Below are 23,147 nucleotides of genomic sequence, written 5' to 3'. Positions count from 1 at the left end.
GTGGTTGTTGTCCTTGATGATCTTTATGGCCTTCCTGTGACATGGGGTGGTGTAGGTGTCCTGGAGGGCAGGTAGTTTGCCCCCGGTGATGCGTTGTGCAGACCTCACTACCCTCTGGAGAGCCTTACGGTTGTGGGGGGAGCAGTTGCCGTACCAGGCGGTGATACAGCCCGACAGGATGCTCTTGATTGTGCATCTGTAGAAGTTTGTGAGTGCTTTTGGTGACAAGCCACATTTCTTCAGCCTCCTGAGGTTGAAGAGGCGCTGCTGCGCCTTCTTCACGATGCTGTCTGTGTGGGTGGACCAATTCAGTTTGTCTGTGATGTGTACGCAGAGGAACTTAAAACGTACTACCCTCTCCACTACTGTTCCATCGATGTGGATAGGGGGGTGTTCCCTCTGCTGTTTCCTGAAGTCCACAATCATCTCCTTAGTTTTGTTGACGTTGAGTGTGAGGTTATTTTCCTGACACCACACTCCGAGGGCCCTCACCTCCTCCCTGTAGGCAGTCTCGTCGTTGTTGGTAATCAAGCCTACCACTGTTGTGTCGTCCGCAAACTTGATGATTGAGTTGGAGGCGTGCGTGGCCACGCAGTCGTGGGTGAACAGGGAGTACAGGAGAGGGCTCAGAACGCACCCTTGTGGGGCCCCATTGTTGAGGATCAGCGGGGTGGAGATGTTGTTGCCTACCCTCACCACCTGGGGGCGGCCCGTCAGGAAGTCCAGTACCCAGTTGCACAGGGCGGGGTCGAGACCCAGGGTCTCGAGCTTGATGACGAGCTTGGAGGGCACTATGGTGTTAAATGCCGAGCTGTAGTCGATGAACAGCATTCTCACATAGGTATTCCTCTTGTCCAGATGGGTTAGGGCAGTGTGCAGTGTGGTTGAGATTGCATCGTCTGTGGACCTATTTGGGCGGTAAGCAAATTGGAGTGGGTCTAGGGTGTCAGGTAGGGTGGAGGTGATAGGGTCCTTGACAAGTCTCTCAAAGCACTTCATGATGACAGAAGTGAATGCTACGGGGCGGTAGTCGTTTAGCTCAGTTACCTTAGCTTTCTTGGGAACAGGAACAATGGTGGCCCTCTTGAAGCATGTGGGAACAACAGACTGGGATAGGGATTGATTGAATATGTCCGTAAACACACCAGCCAGCTGGTCTGCGCATGCTCAGAGGGCGCGGCTGGGGATGCCGTCTGGGCCTGCATCCTTGCGAGGGTTGACACGTTTAAATGTTTCTCACCTCGGCTGCAGTGAAGGAGAGTCTGCATGTTTTAGTTGCGGGCCGTGTCAGTGGCACAGTATTGTCCTCAAAGCGGGCAAAAAAGTTATTTAGTCTGCCTGGGAGCAAGACATCCTGGTCCGTGACGGGGCTGATTTTCTTTTTGTAATCCGTGATTGACTGTAGACCCGGCCACATACCTCTTGTGTCTGAGCCGTTGAATTGAGATTCTACTTTGTCTCTATACTGACGCTTAGCTTGTTTGATTGCCTTGCGGAGGGAATAGTTACACTGTTTGTATTCGGTCATGTTTCCGGTCACCTTGCCCTGATTAAAAGCAGTGGTTCGCGCTTTCAGTTTCACGCGAATGCTGCCATCAATCCACGGTTTCTGGTTTGGGAATGTTTTAATCGTTGCTATGGGAACGACATCTTCAACGCACGTTTTAATGAACTCGCTCACCGAATCAGCGTATTCGTCAATGTTGTTGTCTGACGCAATACGAAACATATCCCAGTCCACGTGATGGAAACAGTCTTGGAGTGTGGAATCAGATTGGTCGGACCAGCGTTGAACAGACCTCAGCGTGGGAGCTTCTTGTTTTAGTTTCTGTCTGTAGGCAGGGATCAACAAAATGGAGTCGTGGTCAGCTTTTCTGAAAGAAGAGCGGGGCAGGGCCTTATATGCGTCGCAGAAGTTAAAATAGCAATGATCCAAGGTTTTTCCAGCCCTGGTTGCGCAATCGATATGCTGATACAATTTAGGGAGTCTTGTTTTCAGATCAGCCTTGTTAAAATCCCCAGCTACAATGAATGCAGCCTCCGGATATATGGATTACAGTTTGCAAAGAGTCAAATAAAGTTCGTTCAGAGCCATCGATGTGTCTGCTTGGGGGGGGATATATACGGCTGTGATTATAATCGAAGAGAATTCTCTTGGTAGATAATGCGGTCTACATTTGATTGTGAGGAATTCTAAATCAGGTGAACAGAAGGACTTGAGTTCCTGTATGTTGTTGTGGCCACACCACGTCACGTTAACCATGAAGCATACGCCCCCGCCCCTCTTCTTACCAGAAAGATATTAGTTTCTGTCGGCGCGATGCGTGGAGAAACCAGCTGGCTGCACCGACTCCGATAGCATCTCTCCAGTGAGCCATGTTTCCGTGAAGCAAAGAACGTTGCAGTCTCTGATGTCCCTCTGGAATGCTACCATTGCTACCCTTGCTCGGATTTCATCAACCTTGTTGTCAAGAGACTGGACATTGGCGAGAAGAATGCTAGGGAGTGGTGCACGATGTGCCCGTCTCCGGAGTCTGACCAGAAGACCGCTTCGTTTCCCCCTTTTACGAAGTCGTTTTTTTGGGTCGCCGGCTGGGATCCATTCCGTTGTCCTGGGTGAAAGGCAGAACACAGGATCCGCTTCGCGAAAGTCATATTCTTGGTCGTACTGATGGTGAGTTGACGCTGCTCTTATGTTCAGTAGTTCTTCTCGACTGTATGTAATGAAACCAAAGATGACCTGGGGTACCAATGTAAGAAATAACACTCAAGCAGATTGCATCCATGCACAATGAAGCCAGAGCCACTTTCCCCATTATTAATCACTCACACCTCCTTTCTCCAAACAGATAAAGGTTTTGTAAGTTATTCATGGTTACATCGCCACACGTGGCCCATTCCTCCTGGAGATCCCCCATGACACATTTCACACAACAGACCTCACACATTGGACAACAACCACAGCAGGCCTCATTTTTAAGAATTAGTGTCATCCACATTTAGATTAGGTTGTACACACATTTTGAATCACCCTAGCCGCACCACGTTGACTTCCCCCCACCCTCCCTCCCCCAGTTCCGTCTTTAGATCATCAAGCAGATGGAGAAGATCCCACTTCCTTATCCAACATCATGAACTTGTCAGTCTTTTCAACTTATAGCAGCACAGGCCTAACACCCGGAGAGAGGTTTTTCCCATCCCATCAAATTAAACTTGGAGGAACTTCACATGGACACCCACAACTACCACAGAATACTTAAACTTTTAAACTATTTTGACTATGAGACAAATGACAACTACTTACAGTTGAAGTCAGAAGTTTACATACACCTTAGCCAAATACATTTAAACTCAGTTTCACAATTCCTGACATTTAATCCTAGTAAGAATTCCTTGTCTTAGGTCAGTTAGGATCACCACTTTATTTTAAGAATGTGAAATGTCAGAATAATAGTAGAGAGAATGATTTATTTCAGCTTTTATTTCTTTCATCACATTCCCAGAAGTTTACATACACTCAATTAGTATTTGGTAACATTGCCTTTAAATTGTTTAACTTGGGTCAAACGTTTTGGGTAGCCTTCCACAAGCTTCCCACAATACGTCGGGTGAATTTTGGCCCATTCCTCCTGACAGAGCTGGTGTAACTGAGTCAGGTTTGTAGGCCTCCTTGCTCGCACATGCTTTTTCAGTTCTGCCCACACATTTTCTATTGGATTGAGGTCAGTGCTTTGTGATGGCCACTCCAATACCTTGACTTTGTTGTCCTTAAGCCATTTTGCCACAACTTTGGAAGTATGCTTGGGGCGGCAGGGTAGCCTAGTGGTTAGAGCATTGGACTGGCAACCAGAAGGTTGAAAGTTCAAATCCCCGAGCTGACAAGGTATAAATCTGTCGTTCTGCCCCTGAATAGGTAGTTAACCCACTGTTCGTCATTGAAAATAAGAATTTGTTCTTAACTGACTTGCCTAGTTAAATATAAAATCAATGTCCATTTGTGACCAAGCTTTAACTTCCTGACTGATGTCTTGAGATGTTGCTTCAATATATTCACATAATTTTCCTACCTCATGAAGCCATCTATTTTGTGAAGTGCACCAGTCCCTCCTGCAGCAAAGCAAACAAACAAACAAAACAAACAAACAAGATGCTGCCACCCCTATGCTTCACGGTTGGGATGGTGTTCTTCAGCTTGGAAGCCTCCCCCTTTTCCCTCCAAACGTAACGATGGTCATTATGGCCAAACAGTTCTATTTTTGTTTCATCAGACTAGAGGACATTTCTCCAAAAAGGACAATCTTTGTCCCCATGTGCAGTTGCAAACTGTAGTCTGGCTTTTTTATGGCAGTTTTGGAGCAGTGGCTTCTTCCTTGCTGAGCGGCCTTTCAGGTTATGTCGATATAGGACTTGTTTTACTGTGGATATTGATACTTTTTTACCTGTTTCCTCCACCATCTTCACAAGGTCCTTTGCTGTTGTTCTGGGATTGATTTGCACTTTTCACACCAAAGTACGTTCATCTCTAGGAGACAGAAGGAGTCTCCTTCCTGAGCGGTATGATGGCTGCGTTGTCCCATGGTGTTTATACCTCCGTACTATTGTTTGTACAGATGAATGTGGTACCTTCAGGCATTCGGAAATTGCTCCCAAGAATGAACCAGACTTGTGGAGGTCAACAATTTTATTTCTGAGGTCTTTGCTGATTTCTTTTGATTTTCCCATGATGTCAAGCAAAAAGGCACTGAGTTTGAACGTAGGCCTTGAAATACATCCACAGGTACATCTCCAATTGACTCAAATTATGTCAATTAGCCTATCAGAAGCTTCTAAAGCCATGACATCATTTTCTGGAGTTTTCCAAGCTGTTTAAAGGCACATTCAACTTAGTGTATGTAAACTTCTGACCCACTGGAATTGTGATACAGTGATATAATCTGTCTGTAAACAATTGTTGGAAAAGTTACTAGAGTCATGCACAAAGTAGATAACAAAACTATAGTTTGTTAACAAGAAATTTGTTGAGTGGTTGAAAAACGAGTTTTAATGACTCCAACCTAAGTGTATGTAAACTTCCGACTTCAACTGTATATATATATAAACCATGTCAATTCACAGTGCTAGTCATGTTAAGGTTAGCTGCTAAGGTGATTGAAAATTAGCATTAGCTCACACTCAGTGAAGATCTCAAATGACAACACTGGTGTCAAGTGTTTTTCAATTTTTTAATTTATTGAAATTTGTGTTATTTTTGTGAGCCATGCAATCTTTTCTGTGGACTTTCAGATGTTTGGGGCATTCTCACTGCTCGAGACATTGCTTGTTAGGTAGATTCAGTTGCTAGCCAATCAGCTAAGTGTACTGTGCACGCCCTGATCTCATTGTTATGGCAACCAAATGGCAGCTAGCACAGTGAGAACAAGACCCTGTGCAGCAGAGGCAAAGCCAGGCCTATTTTGCATTTTTGTGCAGATTTTATATTTATTTTTCCTGGATATTTAAAAAAATGTTTTATTTCCAATAGAATCGTATCTGAAGTTGAGTGCGTCCCTGTTGGGCTTCCCTGCATACCTGGATGAGAAGAGTGAGAGGATATGGGACCTGATGGAAAGGAATTTGGCCCCACCCTGCAGCCCGCTCAGAGGTCACTGCCCTCGACACCGGGCAGAGTCACCCCTCTGCCTCTATTGACGATGTTGATACAGGCACCACCAGACCTGTACTTCAGCCAGCCCATGCAGTTACCCTAGGCCTCCAGGGTGAAGATCAGTGTGCCACCACTGAACATTCTGTGTGTCTGGACATTCCTCTGAAAATCTCAGGCACTACAGTGGTGCTGCCCCAATCCAAAAGTCCAACACCAATCCAACACCCCACCCACCTAGTTCATGTCATGTGCTTTCCAGCTCAGCCAGGCAGAGACAGTCTGTTTAGAATAAATAAGGACTGTTACATCGTTGTTTTGTTGAATATGGGACAAGTTATCTGTTTTAAAATTATGAACCTGTTATGCGATTCTTAATGCTTTACCTGTTTGCTCTGCAAAGTGTTTTTAGAAAATGTTGTATTGTTCCCGCCTTTAGTATAGGTGCCTGAAGGAACTCTGCACTGCTGGAGGGGGATAGTGTTGTGAATACAGATATACCCCCTTTTATGTCCCGCCAACCATGTAGGGTGACTGACCATAGTGTTGGCCAATCACCAGTCAGCACCACATTCATGTTCGGTGTAACTGTCACTTGGGGCAGTTGATTTGATCTGTGCTGGAGCTAGTCCTTAAAAGTGTGTGTTTGTATACAATAAACATCAAGGAAAGAAGGTTTGTTGTGATCTTCCACACACGACCTCCACAGCAACTGTACAGTGAGTTATTAGGTAGCTAGAGTCACAGTGCTAGCCAGGTTCAGGCTAGCTGCTGAGGTGATTGAGCATTAGCTAACGTGTTCTCACATTTAATGAAGATCTCAAAACATGTTCTGAGAAAAACACAGATCTGCTATGTATACAGTCAGTCTTTGTTAGCATGAAATTAAAATAGGATGTCACGTATCTCATTATATCAAATGAGTCACATCTGGATTCAGAATTTGTCAAGCAAGATATGGTGCATATCCACAAAATTACAAATATGCATTGGAAATGGCCTGTATTCTCTAGAATATCAAAAATGTGTAATGTAAAGATATCCTCTGATTAGCAACCCTTTTCACCCAGTGTAATCTTGGCATAACCATAGCCTTAAGTTCAACGCAGCCTTTGCCCTAACCTTCCCTGTGTGTGTGCTCGTGCATGCTATAGAAGAGTATTAATGTTGGCTAGTTTGACACTTCTATTAAAAGTGGATTCTGATGATAAAAATATTAAATATGTAATGTACCACATAACAACTCTATATTAAAACATCAAAGCCATGTAAGATCCAATGTAAGAATTACGTTGCTATCCTCCCCCTATTGACATGATCATGCAAGAACCCTTCTTGCACATTCCCCATGTAGCATTTTCCTTGCCTACAGCACATTTGAGAACTTATGTGAGACTCATTATTTGCAATATATTTTATTGGGAGTATTTCCAATGTATTTACACAGGTAAAATTAAGTTTAAACATAGAATCCTGACTAAAGTAGGCCTAGATCTGTAGGCTTCTGTATATTTACAGTAAAATAGTTCCAGTAAGATTAATGTTTGACTCAGAAATATTGCTAAGACAACATAATAGAAGCCTTAATTAGATAATACTGTAACGACCCTGGGTTTATAAGCGCGGACATCGACTCAGCAGCACGAGCATGCTTTTTGCGGCACAGTCGATAGCGCGCCGGACCCTCGGGCTCGAAGGTCGAGGGTTCGAGACATGCTCCCTGCCGGTTTCATTACAATACAATAAAACAGAGAATTTGGTGACGTCTACAAACATCGCGATATATTTTTTCCTTTCTGGTGCAAGGTCAGCTGATCAATTTTAATTCACAGTGGAAACCACAGAGTTTCTAAACCCAGAGACGCAACGTCGAGAGACTTCCCGGGAACGCAAACTTGGGAGACCAGGCCTGGGTTTGAGAAGTCAATGGGCGCGTTCGAGTGGATCACTTTTGTCAAGTTGTTGACTGTCATTGGTCGCCACCTTCCAAAGTGTGTTGCATTCTAGGGCAAAAGACTTTAAGACTTTAGTTTACATGTTGACTGCATGAACTTTACAAAAATAATGTGATCAGGTCATGAAGTTGACTGCAGTAGACTACAAGTTTCGGCATTTGCTCTTCACCAACTTCATTGTGAGGCTCTATTTTTATTAGGGTGTTTTTCTTTGACCAAGGTGACCGAAGACATAAAAAGGGAACAATTTGAAATCAGTCACATTCACATGTTTAGCAGATGTTATTGAGGGTGTAGTGAAATGCTTGTGTTTCTAGCTCCAACAATTTGCCACAATTCATGTGTACAGTAAATATTTAAAACATGTATGTGATGTTTGAGGCTCTCTCTCTCTCACTAATTGATTGTATAATGTGCACACATGTGATTTCAGTTTGTGAGTGTGTGATATGGGTGTTGGAGACATGTTTATTTCAACATTATAAATTAAACCTTTTATAAACGGTGTTGGTGTTGCCATTCAACACTGCCATGTTGATCTGAGCCTTGCTGTTGGAAACCCACATTAGTGTCACTGACACACTTTCACCGACTTTCATCTACAGTCAGTTGCTTTACACGGAACCCAAACCAGCTGCGCACGTGCTCCATCTTGCATAAATGTATTTTGTTCCCCCACACCAAACACAATCATGACACGCAGGTTAAAATATCAAAACAAACTCTAACCCATTACATTAATTTGGGGACAGGTTGAAAAGCATTAAACATTTATGACAGCTAGCTAGCTAACACTTGTTAAACATTTAGCTAACTAGCACTTGTTAGCTATTTTGTTTCTATTTAGCTAGCTTGCTGTTGCTGGCTAATTTGTCCTGGGATATAAACATTGAGTTGTTAATTTACCTGAAATGCACAAGATCCTCTACTCCGACAATTAATCCACACATAAACCGGTAAACTGAATCGTTTCTAGTCATCTCTTCTCCTTCTAGGCTTTTTCTTCTCTTGACTTTATATTGCGATTGGCAACTTTCATAAATTAGGTGCATTATCGTCTTTCAGTCACCCATGTGGGTATAACCAATGAGGAGATGGCACATGGGTGCCTGCTTCTATAAACCAATGAGGAGATGTGAGAGGCAGTGATCTGTGTCACAAATAGAACTAACTTCTATTTTAGCCCTTGGCAATGCAGAGGCTTGTGAGCAGTGTGGGTGCAAGCTCGCTCAGCGGTGTGGTCCGCCTGTTAGCCTTACAACTTAAACACGCCCAATGAGAGAATTGAAACAATTTTTTCTCGAAATCTGAAGGCACTACCTAGATTCGAGCCAATGTCTTAAGTAGCGGAACATGTTATTACTCCAGCCTAATGAAAGTGACACGTTTTCATTTTCGTCAAAAACAACTTTATATCGAAGGAGTGTCTTTTTGATGGCATGCCCAAGCACATTTCGGCGAGACGACCTTTAGACCCGGTGACCGTGTTTCTGCGCACGCGCCTAGCTAACCAACGTCGCAATGACATCGCCTACAACTTGATCAGGGAGAAGCAGTTACTGCATATCTTCATACTGTCTTTGGTAGGAACGACGCAGATGGCTGAGTAGCTAGCTACAGTAGCAAAATTAGCCAACAAAATAACACAATCACTGGTACAAGGGACACCTAACGTTGATATCGACAGTTTCAGGTAATTTTCGGAAAATAGTCTAAATCGAATTACATTGCAGACAGTCCACGCAGATAATCTCTAACGTTAGCTACACAATGCTTTTTGAGCTAGCTATCTAGACAAATACTGAGCTACCGTTACTAGCTAGCTTGCTAACAAGCAAGTGCCGAACATTCTAGTGGAGGCAGTCCTATATTAGCTAGCGTACATTAGGCTAGCTCGTTTATTAACTGACATTAGCCAGCTTGCTAACGTTTTCACAATTAATTAAATAAAGCCAACACATTTGTTTGCTATTTATCATTTCCTGGGTCTGTCTCACTTCTGGCTAATAATTGTTACCTTCAGATCAGCTAGCTGGACAGCGCCAGTGTTCCGTCAATGCTTATTTACAACTGAACAAATGAGAAGAATTGTCATCTAACTAACCTAATTAACGTTAACTAGCTAACCTTAAGTCTGATAACTAAAATTTGCTTGATTCAGTTTAAACGTTTTAGCTTGCTAACTAGTTTTGATGTTAACGTCTTTACTGCACAAATCAAAACAGCTCACGAACATGTCACGCTTTGCTTGCAAGCCAAGTGACTGTCTTCTTCTGCCTGTTAATCTGTGAACATATTCTCAGATCACTAGCCTTAGCATCCAAGGTTTCACTAAATCTATCATTATGAAACCATTTTTCAAGAGGCACAGAGATCAAGTTGGCCTAAACCTGAAAGAGCGAGAACTAAGCAGCATTGTATCATTCTTGCCATTTAAAGTGGGCTTGCAATGTCAGGGTGCCAGAAGATATTCATTAAACGATGTCTTTGTGTTTTGCTTTTCAGGGATAAACCAGAGTCAAGAAGATGGCTGACACAGAGCAAACAAGTGCTCCTCCTCCCCCTCAATTAGGGACAGTGGTGAGTAATCATGAACTTCTACTTCATCAGATTGTATTTGTTAGGCTGGATTTATAGTCAACTAGACATACTCTGTAGTGTAGAACCTCCACTCCACACACATTTCACTGCATGTCATAGGTTGTAACTTTACGCACGCTCTCGTGACATTTTGTTATCGTGAATGTTTGGTGGAGGATAAATCCAGCCTGAAGCCTAATTTAGTTGAATTGCAAAAACATGCAAATGTGTGCAGCCCCAGATTTGTAGTGCAACGCAAGGGAAACAATTTTTATGTATTCAGTTGCATCCCTACATTGCGTCATTGCAGTAAGGTAGACATTCTTTCTTTTTTTTTGCTCTCACATTTTGGCTTACTTTGACATACAGACAGGGTACGTGCTACGCCACTGCTCATAACTATAAGAAATGTAAGATATGTCAAATAAATTATATGCAGCTCAGGGCTCCAGCAATGTATTTGGTTTAATAACTTGCTAGCAAAGTGGCTAGATGTCAAGCGTCTTGGTTACAGCAGAGACAATCAAGATCACTGTTGCCTAAATTGTTTTTGCACCCCTTGTGTGCACATTCGGTAATGCTGTATACCCCGGTATGGTACAAAAACTGTATGAAAATCTGGATTACAGCAACCCTAGTTCTCATACTGATACTGTATAGGCCTATGATTGTGATCCTACAGTGGATGGTGATTTTACAGTGGATGATTTAGTCTAGTTTTTTAAATCTTATGAACTTGAATGTACTCTTTTTTTTCACAGCAATTCATGTTGGCTAACAAACTAGAGACGGCAATGTGGCTCTCGCGGCTCTTCACCGTCTATTGCTCAGTAATGTTCATTCTACCTCTCTTAGGGTAAGGGTCAATGCTCCAACTGTTTGCTTTGTCTATATGTCTATTTAGAAAGTAATACTGTATGACAGGGACTGGTCATTGGGTTTGGTTTTCTACTGCAGTTTGGATTTTGCATTATTGTTAATATTTACTCAGTTCCAGGGATAATATTTTTCTTCGTGTGCACATAGCAATATAGCAACAATACCTGACAGAGACAACCAATGCATAACTGCTAAATGAACAGATGTATTACTAATGGGATTATCTAATGTCTGGAATGATCACCCGATCCTACCACATATTCACTTTTGTAGCATTTTGTGATCAAAACTGTTCCACCATTTTGATATACTCCAAAATGTATACTGAATGAAAATATGAATCCAACATTCAAAGTGTTGGTCCTGTGTTTCATGAGCTGAAATAAAAGATCCCAGAAAGGTTCCATATGCCCAAAAAGCTTATTTCTCTCAATTTCCCCCCACATTTGTTTACATCACTGTTAGTGAGCATTTCTCCTTTGCCAAGATAATCCATACACCTGACAGGTGTGGCTCATGAGCATTACCTCACCTCATTAGCATTACACAGGTGCACCTTGTTCTGGGGGACAATAAAATGTGCTGTTTTGTCACAACACAATGCCACAGATGTCAAGTTTTGAGGAAGCTTGTATTTGGCATGTTAACTGCAGGAATATCCACCAGGGCTGTTGCCAGAGAATTGATGTTCATTTCCATACCATAAGCCGCCTCCAAAGTTGTTTTAGAGAATTTGTCAGAACGTCCAACCGGCCTGACATCCGCAGACCACGTGTAACCACACCAGCACAGGACCTCCACATCTATTTTCTTCACCTTTGGGATCATCTCAGACCAACCACCTGGACAGCTGATGAATCTGAGGAGTATTTATGTCTGTAATAAAGCCCTGTTTTGGGGGGAAAACTAATTCTGATTGGCTGAGGCTGGCTCCCCAGTGGGTGGGTCTATGCCTTCCCAAGCCCACCCTACCCAGTCGTGAAATCCATAGATTACGACCTAATATACACTGCTCAAAAAAATAAAGGGAACACTAAAATAACACATCCTAGATCTGAATTAATGAAATATTCTTATTAAATACTTTTTTCTTTACATAGTTGAATGTGCTGACAACAAAATCACACAAAAATTATCAATGGAAATCAAATTTATCAACCCATGGAGGTCTGGATTTGGAGTCCACACTACAGGCTGATCCAACTTTGATGTAATGTCCTTAAAACAAGTCAAAATGAGGCTCAGCATGCTCCTGCTGAGGTGGCGGATGGTCTCCTGAGGGATCTCCTCCTGGACCTGGACTAAAGCATCCGCCAACTCCTGGACAGTCTGTGGCGTTGGTGGATGGAGCGAGACATGATGTCCCAGATGTGCTCAATTAGATTCAGGTCTGGGGAACGGGCGGGCCAGTCCATAGCATCAATGCCTTCCTCTTGCAGGAACTGCTGACACACTCCAGCCACATGAGGTCTAGCATTGTCTTGCATTAGGAGGAACCCAGGGCCAACCGCACCAGCATATGGTCTCACAAGGGGTCTGAGGATCTCATCTCGGTACCTAATGGCAGTCAGGCTACCTCTGGCGAGCACATGGAGGGCTGTGCGGCCTCCCAAAGAAATGCCACCCCACACCATGATTGACCCACCGCCAAACCGGTCATGCTGGAGGATGTTGCAGGCAGCAGAATGTTCTCCACGTCGTCTCCAGACGCTGTCACTTCTGTCACGTGCTCAGTGTGAACCTGCTTTCATCTGTGAAGAGCACAGGGCGCCAGTGGCGAATTTGCCAATCTTGGTGTTCTCTGGCAAACGTCCTGCACGGTGTTGGGCTGTAAGCACAACCCCCACCTGTGGACGTCGGGTCCTCATACCACCCTCATGGAGTCTGTTTCTGACCATTTGAGCAGACACATGCACATTTGTGGCCTGCTGGAGGTCATTTTGCAGGGCTCTGGCAGTGCTCCTCCTGCTCCTCCTTGCACAAAGACGGAGGTAGCGGTCCTGCTGCTGGGTTGTTGCCCTCCTACGGCCTCCTCCACGTCTCCTGATGTACTGGCCTGTCTTCTGGTAGCGCCTCCATGCTCTGGACACTACGCTGACAGACACAGCAAACCTTCTTGCCACAGCTTGCATTGATGTGCCATTCTGGATAAGCTGCACTACCTGAGCCACTTGTGGGAGTTGTAGACTCTGTTTCATGCTACCACTAGAGTGAAAGCACCGCCAGCATTCAAAAGTGACCAAAACATCATCCAGGAAGCATAGGAACTGAAGTGGTCTGTGGTCACCACCTGCAGAACCACTCCTTTATTGGGGGTGTCTTGCTAAATGCCTATAATTTCCACCTGTTGTCTATTCCATTTGCACAACAGCATGTGGAAGTGTTGCTTCCTAAGTGGACAGTTTGATTTCCCAGAAGTGTGATTGATTTGGAGTTACATTTGTGTTGTTTAAGTGTTCCCTTTATTTTTTTGAGCAGTGTATTTATTTAAATTGACTGATTTCCTTATGAACTGTAACTCAGTGAAAAATATATTTTTGTTCAGTATAGTTTTAAAATAAAATTGTATTTATTTCATCTTTATTAAACCAGGCTAGTTGAGAACAAGTTCTCATTTACAACTGCGACCTGGTCAAGAATAAAGCAAAGCAGTTCGACACATACAACAACACAGTTACACATGGAATAAACAAACATACAGTCAATAATACAGTAGAAAAAAATCTATATACAGTGTGTGCAAATGAGGTAAGGCAATAAATAGGCCATGGTGGCGAAGTAATTACAATATACCAATTAAACACTGGAGTGATTGATGCGCAGAAGATGAATGTGCAAGTAGAGATAGTTAACCAGTCTGAGTTCCCTCAGAGTAATCCATTTCTCTTTCTTTTTGACATATTCCAGACCTCAGGCGGCTGCCAATTTCTATCAGCGTGCGCTGCTGGCCAACGCACTCACCAGTGCTCTGCGGCTACACCAGCGGCTTCCTCACTTCCAGCTCAGCAGAGCCTTCCTAGCCCAGGCACTCCAAGAGGACAGCTGTCACTACCTGCTGTACTCCCTCATCCTGGTCAACTCTTACCCCATTACAAGTATCCTCTCAACCATAGATAAAGGCCTTATCACCATAGTATCACCATGCCTTGGTTGTTGTCATAATGGTCTCTGATAAAGCTAGAGTTTGGTATATCACCAACAAACTGATTTGGGGAGAAGGCCAATTGTGTTGCAGGAAGGTTTTGCACTGCTTGGGGGTCGTGGTTTCAGTTATGCAAACCTATAAAACCTATTAACAAAAAGGCATTGCTTGACAGCACTATTTGATGCTGACCTTAAATGTGTTTATTTTGCATTGTACATTTTTAATGCTGTTTGCCACTTAACTGCAGTCTACAGTGAGCATATTCCCAGTCTTCCTCTTCTCATTGCTTCATGCAACCACCTACACAAAGAAGTTTCTTGACGTAAGTATCTTCTTGATTCCAAAACATTTCAATGTTCGTGAAGCCATTAAAAAGTCATTTGGGTAAAGCATAACCAACACTTGAAAAATTGTATTTTATAAAATACCCTTCTACCTGTTTTGGTTAGGTAAAATAGTAATTTTGCACATTTCTCCTCATTAGACATTTCCTATTTTAGGGCATTAATGGAAAATGTACAGTGTGTAAAGTGCTGTATAACTGCTAGTTTAGTCATGTGGTGATCCTGATGTGTATAATTCCCCTTTTAGGCAATGGGCCCCAATAGCCTTCTCTTCATGAGGAACTTCCTCAACAAGCTCTCGGCCAACCAGCAGAACATCCTGAAGTTCATCGCCTGCAATGAGATCTTCCTCATGCCAGCCACCATATTCATGCTCTTCAGGTATGTTTCTATTTCTTGGTAAATTTGTCAGCACATTTGTATGGTACCTTAAGACTGAAGTCAGATTAGGGTTTTTCCTTCTTGATGTCTTGCAATACCACTATGAACTGAGATGATTAGTCACTTGATTAACTCTTGGTTACTCCAGTCACTTGATTAACTCTTGGTCTTTGTGTTTACAGTGGCCAGGGAAGCTTGCTGCAGCCTTTCATTTACTACAGGTTTCTAACTCTCCGCTATACATCAAGGAGAAACCCATATTGCCGGTAAGTAGCCTCATTTTGAATTTTGTGCAGAAATGTTAATATGTAGGATAATTGTACAATATCAAATATGGCAAATTGTGTGTTTCTAGGTATATGATGTTGATTAAATCATTTCTCAAACCATCATTTCCCCCTATTCCCTAATCTCCCTGTCCACCCCTCCCAGCACCCTATTCTCAGAGCTGCGGATTCTGCTGGAACATTTCGTCATGAAGCCCGCCTGCCCCGCCTTCTTCAGAAAGATGTGCCTCAACAGTATCTCCTTTATGAGCCGCCTGGCCCCCACCGCAGTGTGACCTTACTTCCTGTTCCCACACAACCATAGTTTGTACTGTTAGGGGCGTGGCAGCATTTCAACTCGAGCGGGATGGACGAACAACAACTTTGAGAGCAAGGGCAAAAAACCTTTTGAATGTTAGTCTGGTCTGTCTTCCTGCTGCTCTGTTCATACGCTACAGCGGAGGCTGAGGCTCGGACTGCGACGCACTGAAAACTGATTGTTTTCAATTATGGCTTTATGGAACAGCCGAACACTCACTCCCCCTTTTCTCTCTCACTCTCTTTGGGAATAAACACCAGCTGACTATTTGATGTGTTCTACTTCTAAGGATTGACCTTGTGATGGTTAAATGTCTTTGTCATGGAAAATACTTGTTCTTATCTTTAAATAAAATACTAACTTCTGAGATTAGATAGTTAAATTGTACTATACATCGTTGCAGTCATTTTATTTGTTTTAATAGCCAAATATTGTGCTTTTCAAAGGCGATGTCAGTTGCTCTGTATTTTATTTTTTACATCCACAAATTCCATTTTAAATGTTATTTTTCTTACACGAAAAGCATTGGTTATGATTTTGTCTTAACACGTTTCTACTCTTATGAATTTGAAAAGTGATCTATGCCATGTAATTCACTATTTAAAAAAAAAAAATGTGTTGGCAGTTGAGGCAGTGTCAAAAGGGCCCTGAAATGAGAAGGCAACATATCTGCTCTATTTTGAAGACTTAAATGGTACAAGAACATGTAGTTGTAGGATTTATGGCTGAAATTAATCAGTTTCACTATACCAGCATTTCCTCAGTCTGCACAAAGCACATGTTATGCAGTAAATGGGAAGGAAGGACTAGGCTGGTTTCAAATTCAAGTTTAGATTTGCATTTTTAATAGGTTTTCTAATTGAAAATCTATTTAAATTCAGGTTCAATTGAACTGATTTGTGGCTAATATCCCTATAGTTTTCCGATTCAGTGCACACCCATGTTAAATGTCTTTATTTAACTTGTAGAGAAAAGATGTTTGTATAGCTGGAATAAATTTCTCCATTCTATTCAATCAAAAAATGAAAGAAATGACCTTGTTGAATGAGATTTATAACCTCCATATTCACTAATATAAACATGATTCGTATCAATTAGTATTCTTTGACTCATTTTTGGAGCATTGGTGATTTTATTGGTTTGGTTCTTAGAGGATGGCCACTTTCTACTATCCAGGAAGACAAAAATACTGGAACTGCTAAACCATTCAGAATCTAGCTTGAATCACACCACAATCACCAACACCCAATGATATTGAAGCTTCTTCAAACGAACAACGTTGTCCATGGTAACGGGTCCAGTGTGCGCGCAGAAGAATCAGATGCTAGTTATTTCGACAACCTTAATTTTCTAACTCCTATAATGTCGATAAACTAGCTAACGTTATGGTTGAACTAAATCAAACAACGATGTGGCGGCTATATAGAATATACTAATACGTCAGAGTATGCAACGTGCATTCTGACTACAGTTTTAGCGAGACAGCTAAATTAGCCAACGAGGCTAATCCCTATTACAGAATAATCCCAATCTGACAAAATGCTCTTTGTTCACCTCGCATGTTAGCCAGCTATCTTTATTAGCTAGCTAACGTTGATTTAGATACCTGTAACGCCGGTCTGATTTTTTTGTTGTAAATTGTAAACGGTTAACGTTACTGGACAGACACCTTTTGGATACTTCAGCGAACGTTATTAGATAGCGAGCTAATCAATTGAATTGCATACTAGTTTTTGCTGACCAAACACTCACATCAAGCCAAGAACATCATGGAGATAAACCTCAACCGAATTGATTATCTACAGGTAACTGGATTGCATGTTTTGCTAGAAAATTCAACGGGGTAGATTTTTCCTATATTTCGACCCCTGATCATGTCACTAATGTTATGGCCAAATAGTAGCCTGAATGGAAAGAGTTGAACAGCTTGATTTTGTTGTTGTTGTACTCTGCCAATTTTACCTTAAGTAACTGGATGACTCGTGATACTGACTGACTCTGGCTGTCACATTCATCGACACAGGTTGGTGTGATATCTCAGAAAACCATGAGGCTCCTCCCTGCCTTAGGACGCAAAGCAACCCAAAAGGTACTGTAATGTGAATGTGCATTATTAGAGGGGACCCATAAATAGACCTTGTGTGTTGGAATATGATAATTTGAACAATGTCCCAAGTACTCTTGATTTAGAAATGTCGTTTTGTGGGTCTCAGGTTGCTGTTGCTGATCATGATGGTGTGATAACTTGTTTTGGGATGAAAAAGGGAGAAGCTGTGGTAGGTATTGAGTCTTACATATTTAACAACATTGAAATACTCTCCTGGGTGCCAGTCTTTTTTTTGGAGCCTACTCATTAATCACTGTTGGCTAAATCAGAGCCAGACTGGCACCAAGGCTAGCAGAATACAGCCGCTTTCATGGACTTCATATGAATACCTACTGCTGTTGTGCACAGGAACAAGGCACTTAGCTTAATCCCTATCTGCACCTGGAAAGCTTCTCTGCAGCTGACCCTGTGCGGTTCGATGGCATGGGTACTGTGCCCTCTAATAGACAAGTTTCCCTTGTCATTGTGTAATGAAAAAATAATGTTTCATTCCATGAATGTTGATTGTACCTATCTTTTCCAGCCTGTGTTCAAGACTTTGCCAGGGCAGAAGATAACAAGGCTGGACCTTGGTGGGGCTCTTGGAACCCCACAGGAGAAGATCTTTGTGTGTGCTGGCTCGGAAGTGAAGGGATATACCAAGAAAGGCAAACAGTTCCTGTCCTTTGAGGCCAACCTTACAGAAAGCATCAATGCCATGTGAGATTTAACTTTTTGATGTGAATTATAGGTTACCTGGCCTTGGTTCCAAGCCTTCTACACATGTTTGTCAACAGTGACGAACGAGACTTGGGAGTACGGTTTTGAGAGAGTATAGTCTAGCTTTAATTTTTAAAGAGACTTGGAGCATTCTTTAATCTGTTTATAAATAAGGGGAATTGTGGGTGTGTTTTTGTGCTGCTTTATATTACAATGTGTGTTTTTTTTCATGCCTACAATGTGTTTTTCAGGCACGTTTCAGGAGCAGACCTTTTTGTGTGTGCGAGTTACATCTACAACCACTACTGTGACTGCAAGGATCAAGACTACTACCTGTCTGGAGACAAAATTAATGACATTGTGTGCTTGCCTGCTGAGAACTTGGGCCGCATTGTCCCTGTGTTGGCATGTCAAGACCGAGTTCTCAGAGTGTTGCAGGTGAATGGAAATTGTTTGTGAGTACTGCAGTATGAGTATATAAGTACTTCAACGAGTACTTCAGTGAGTTTGTGTTTTCTTGCCCATAGGGATCTGAGCTTGTGTATGATATTGAAGTCCCTGGTCCTCCCTCAGTTTTGGAGCTGTACAATCGAGATGGAGGCGAGTATAAAATCCTTATACTGAACTCAAATGTAAATTTCACACATCCCTGTACTTACAGCAAACTGGTCTACTTCTACCCCACCGTCTGCTTTAGGGACTAATGGCGAAGACATTCTCTATGGAACTGTGGATGGCAAACTGGGACTGATTAGGATAACTGATTCCTCTTCCTCTTCTAAATGGGAGATTGATAATGAGAAAAAGAAAGGAGGTACAATACTGTTAATGAAGATGAAAACTAGTATATGTTTCATCTGTCAGAGACTCAGAGTACCTATGCACTGAAACACAATTAGCACATGTATTATCATTGTATATTGTAAGAATGTTATTAACATTGACTTACCATGTTAGACATCATTCAATCATATAGCATCATTCCATTCATTGAGCTTATTCCACATTTTCTTCTTCTATGGCTGTTTCTACTAGGTGTTTTGTGCATCGACACGTATGATATCCTGGGTGACGGGGTGAAAGACATCCTTGTTGGCAGGGATGATGGGACAGTGGAGGTCTATGGGTTTGACAGCTCCAATGAGCCCACATTGCGCTTTGAGCATGTAAGTCCACAAATAATATTTGTCATTATTTTATGCCACATTCTACTGGCGTTGTACATATCATCTGAAATTCAGGGGGAAAAAATACATTTATTTTAATTCAAGGGTGATAGAAATGTATTTTTGTTGTAAAATAAATAACAAACTTTCTGTCCCAAAGTTGAGAGAATATTGTAGAAATCCATGTTTTGGGATACTAACTTGTCCACCAGGTGTTATTGGAGAGCGTCACCTCTATCCAGGGTGGCTGTGTTGGGAAGGAGTCTTATGACGAGGTTCTGACAGCCACGTACACAGGTGAGCTATCAACAAAAGGAGAGGGTTTTATGCACAAGAGCTATACAAAAAAAAACACTAGCGAGAAAAACTAATGTCCGCTGACTGTTTGCTGCTCCCAATAAGTGCTCTATAGGAGATACAGATACAAAGTTGTGAGCGACTTGAAATAATATGTGTGTCCAGGATGGGTGACAGGGCTGACTACAGAGCCCCAGCAGGCAGAGGCAGGCCCTGGAGATGAAGTCAAGATGAGTCGGGAGACCCAGAGCAAAGTGGCAGCTCTCAGGTATACTTGTGGACAGTTGTTGTTGTCACCTGCAATTGCAATATATATCAATGGAACTTTGTAAGCAAAACTCAGTGTTGGCAAGGTTAATTCAACAGCCAAAGTAAAGTCCTGTGTTTAGAAAACATTTGAGTTAGCTAACTTAAATATGAGGAAAGATGCTGTCTGTTGTAATTTTCCCAGTATGAACCCACAGCACTTGTCCCCCTCAGGGCAGAGCTAGACCAACTGCAGATGAAGGTCGTTCAGGGCCGTGAGAAGTACCAGCAAACCGCGCAGTCTAGTACGGCGGTCTCTGCCATGCCCGTGTTCAGCATCAACGACAAGTTCACCCTGTGTCAGGATGATGCCAGCTACAGCCTGACCCTGGAAGTGCAGACAGCCATCGACAATCTGCTGCTGCAGGTGAAACAAATGAACTTGACTCTGTATTTATGTTCTGTATTGAACACGAAAGAGAAATGTGTATGTTTTTTTTGCATGAGAGAGATCTGCTAATTATACAATCCATGACAGAAATATCCACAAGTCATTGCATATTTGTAAAGAAAACAATATTAATGTTACAGAGTGATGTACCAATTGATCTGCTGGATGTCGACAAGAACTCTGCTGTCGTGAGTTTCAGCGAATGTGATTCAGAGGTGAGATGTCCTGGTACAGAGAACATACAAATAATACAAGTGAATGCTTTAGATTCCTCAAGGCACTAATTATGTCTTCTGTTCCAGCAGCCAAAAGGCAATTTTCTCCTCGTTACGTACAGATGCCAAGCAAATACTACACGGCTTGAGCTGAAGGTGAGAGATTTTTTTTAAGAGTATGTTTTAGTCAGTTCTTACTGATTTTAGCCCAATAACAATTTATTTAGAATTGTACTCCTGGCCATTCATAATAAATTGTCAATTGCAACCAATAGAAGTACCACTCTAAGTCTCCAGTTCCCACCCAGTCTCACCTGCCTCTGCAATGCTATGGGCAACACTGCTGTGTGTTCTCATGACTTGTGTAACAGCATCTTCTCCCTTCTCCAGGTGAGGTCTATTGAGGGCCAATATGGCACCCTACAGGCCTACATCACCCCACGCCTGCAGCCCAAGACCTGTCAGGTACGCCAGTACCTCATCAAACCTCTGTCCCTTCACCAGAGAACTCACACCATTGAACAGGACAGGTAAGGATAAGGATACTGAAAGAAAGACTGTTCAATTTCCCATTTTGTCTTCTTTCATTCTCTCCCTTTTTCTCTCCATCCCCCCAAACAGACCCATGAACACTTTGAGTCTAGTTGGCCAATTCAGCTTTGCAGAGATCCACTCCTGGGTCCTCTTCTGCTTGCCAGAGGTCCCAGAGAAGACTCCAGCAGGGGAGAATATCACCTTCTACTTCCAGAACACTTTCCTTGGAACGCAGCTGGAAGCCACGTACTGGTTAGGAATTCAATTCAATACAACTTAATTTATCCCCTTTGGGATATGCATCAATCAGAGTTCTTGGTTTAGTTTTCCAAGTAAATGTATCCAATGTATCTTTGTCATTTTAGTAAAGGGGAAGGCCACTTCAAGTCTGACAACATTTCCACCATCTCCATACTGAAGGATGTCCTCTCCAAAGAAGCCACCAAAAGAAAAAACAATCTCGATATTTCTTATGGTAGGTCTTTAGCTAGTTACATTTTATCTGTTTTTAGGCTACTAGTTAGTTATCGACGATGGAGTGAAATGGTTATGTCTGTTCATGAAATAAAACATATATTATCTTATCTCACAATTTTATTTGCGGCTCTAAATTCCAGATATCAATGACGATTCAGTGGGCCACACACTCAAGATGATTCATCCGAAGCTTGAGTATCAGCTGCTATTGGCCAAAAAGGTTCAGCTGATTGACGCATTAAAAGTAAGTGCCAGTGTTGCAAAAAATAATAATAATTGAAACTACTTTAATATTGCAACTCTTGCTCAAATTTCACTGTGTGTGTGTGTGTTTTGTAGGAGCTTCAGGTTCACGAGGGGAATGCGGACTTCCTCATTCCTGAATATCGTAACATTCTAGACGAGTCTGCCTATCTGCTAGAGGAATACAAGAAACAACCAGCTCACCTGGAAAGACTTTATGGTATATAAATATTGCTCTAAAATTATTGTTTCAGTAGAATTAAAAAGAAATGACATTTTCAGCTATCACAGTAGCCTAGCTTGCCAATGATCCTTATATCCTGGGTGCAAAACTAATTTGACAGTATGGTTATGCAAAACTACCATGACAGTAACGTGTGTTCTTCTGTTTCCCCAGGTATGATAACTGACCTCTTCATCGACAAATTCAAATTCAAAGGACAGAATGTGAAGACAAAGGTGTCATTGCTGCTGGAAGTTTTGGATAACTACGATTTGGATTCTTTGATGAATTTCTTCAATGAGGCATAATATCAAACTTGAGCAAAGAGGATGCAAACTTTTACACTCTATTTGTGATAGCTTTTGTTTTGTTTAGAGTACAGCGTTTACTTTCCAGCTGTGTCTTTTTTTGTGTAAGATACTAGAATTATGTTACATAATCTGAATTCTTTATGTCTAAAGCCATATTCTGTTGGCCTAGCTATATACAGTGCATTGTAAAATATTCAGACCCCTTTCCTTTTTCCACATTTTGTTATGGTATTATAGCCTTATTCTAAAATGGATTAAAATAGTTTTTTCCCTCATCAATCTACACACTACCCCATAATGACAAAGCGAAAACAGGTTTTTAGAAATGTTTGCAAATGTATGAAAAATAAATAAATACCTTAATTATGTAAGTATTCAGACCCTTTGCTATGAGACTCAAATTTGATCTCAGGTGCATCCTGTTTCCATTGATCATCCTTGAGATGTTTCTACAACTTGAATGGAGTCCACCTGTCGTAAATTCAATTGATTGGACATGACTTGGAAAGGCACACATCTGTCTATATAAGATCCCACAGTTGACAGAGCATGTCAGAGCAAACACCAAGCCATAAGGTCAAAGGAATTGTCCATAATGCTCCCAGACAGGATTGTGTTGAGGCAGAGATCTGGGGAAGTGTACCAAAAAATGTCTGGAACGTTGACGG

At 42.1% G+C, this 23,147-nt stretch overlaps 2 protein-coding genes across 3 annotated transcripts; both read left to right on the top strand.

Moving 5' to 3' along the window:
- Nucleotides 1-9,119: 9,119 nt before the first annotated feature.
- Nucleotides 9,120-15,897, top strand: LOC139366375 (transmembrane protein 33-like). Its single transcript, XM_071103793.1, has 8 exons — nucleotides 9,120-9,289; nucleotides 10,102-10,176; nucleotides 10,938-11,032; nucleotides 13,963-14,150; nucleotides 14,455-14,522; nucleotides 14,792-14,925; nucleotides 15,108-15,191; nucleotides 15,358-15,897. Exons 2-8 carry the CDS (start codon nucleotides 10,123-10,125, stop codon nucleotides 15,485-15,487), a joined length of 753 nt encoding a protein of 250 aa, XP_070959894.1. The 5' UTR covers nucleotides 9,120-9,289; nucleotides 10,102-10,122; the 3' UTR covers nucleotides 15,488-15,897.
- An 880-nt stretch (nucleotides 15,898-16,777) lies between these two features.
- LOC139366374 (Bardet-Biedl syndrome 7) lies at nucleotides 16,778-22,857 on the top strand. Of its 2 annotated transcripts, none has more exons than XM_071103791.1 (19): nucleotides 16,778-17,315; nucleotides 17,534-17,599; nucleotides 17,724-17,786; nucleotides 18,141-18,316; nucleotides 18,568-18,754; nucleotides 18,844-18,916; nucleotides 19,014-19,130; nucleotides 19,352-19,482; nucleotides 19,695-19,779; nucleotides 19,945-20,047; nucleotides 20,260-20,452; nucleotides 20,617-20,691; nucleotides 20,779-20,847; nucleotides 21,082-21,221; nucleotides 21,313-21,477; nucleotides 21,591-21,700; nucleotides 21,843-21,946; nucleotides 22,042-22,165; nucleotides 22,343-22,857. In XM_071103791.1, the coding sequence occupies exons 1-19, from the start codon at nucleotides 17,280-17,282 to the stop codon at nucleotides 22,474-22,476; spliced, it is 2,151 nt and encodes a 716-aa protein (XP_070959892.1). In that variant the 5' UTR covers nucleotides 16,778-17,279; the 3' UTR covers nucleotides 22,477-22,857. The 2 variants fall into 2 exon arrangements, with proteins under 2 accessions (XP_070959892.1, XP_070959893.1); XM_071103792.1 differs by having other exon boundaries at nucleotides 16,783-17,315; nucleotides 20,782-20,847.
- Nucleotides 22,858-23,147: the final 290 nt, after the last annotated feature.

The sequence above is a fragment of the Oncorhynchus clarkii genome, chromosome 14 (genome assembly GCF_045791955.1).
Source record: "Oncorhynchus clarkii lewisi isolate Uvic-CL-2024 chromosome 14, UVic_Ocla_1.0, whole genome shotgun sequence".
Classification (NCBI taxonomy): Eukaryota; Metazoa; Chordata; class Actinopteri; order Salmoniformes; family Salmonidae; genus Oncorhynchus; species Oncorhynchus clarkii.
The sequence above is the reverse complement of the archived record's forward strand: the minus strand, read 5'-3'. Positions and strand labels throughout refer to the sequence as shown.

Excerpts from the sequence above, each read along its gene's own strand:
- LOC139366375 (XM_071103793.1), top strand. The coding sequence starts at position 10,123 with ATGGCTGACACAGAGCAAACAAGTGCTCCTCCTCCCCCTCAATTAGGG. Across the intron at positions 11,033-13,962 it reads TTCATTCTACCTCTCTTAGG|ACCTCAGGCGGCTGCCAATT; the intron begins GTAAGGGTCAAT and ends GACATATTCCAG. Across the intron at positions 15,192-15,357 it reads AGGAGAAACCCATATTGCCG|CACCCTATTCTCAGAGCTGC; the intron begins GTAAGTAGCCTC and ends CACCCCTCCCAG.
- LOC139366374 (XM_071103791.1), top strand. The coding sequence starts at position 17,280 with ATGGAGATAAACCTCAACCGAATTGATTATCTACAG. Across the intron at positions 20,453-20,616 it reads TCGACAATCTGCTGCTGCAG|AGTGATGTACCAATTGATCT; the intron begins GTGAAACAAATG and ends TTAATGTTACAG. Across the intron at positions 22,166-22,342 it reads TCACCTGGAAAGACTTTATG|GTATGATAACTGACCTCTTC; the intron begins GTATATAAATAT and ends CTGTTTCCCCAG.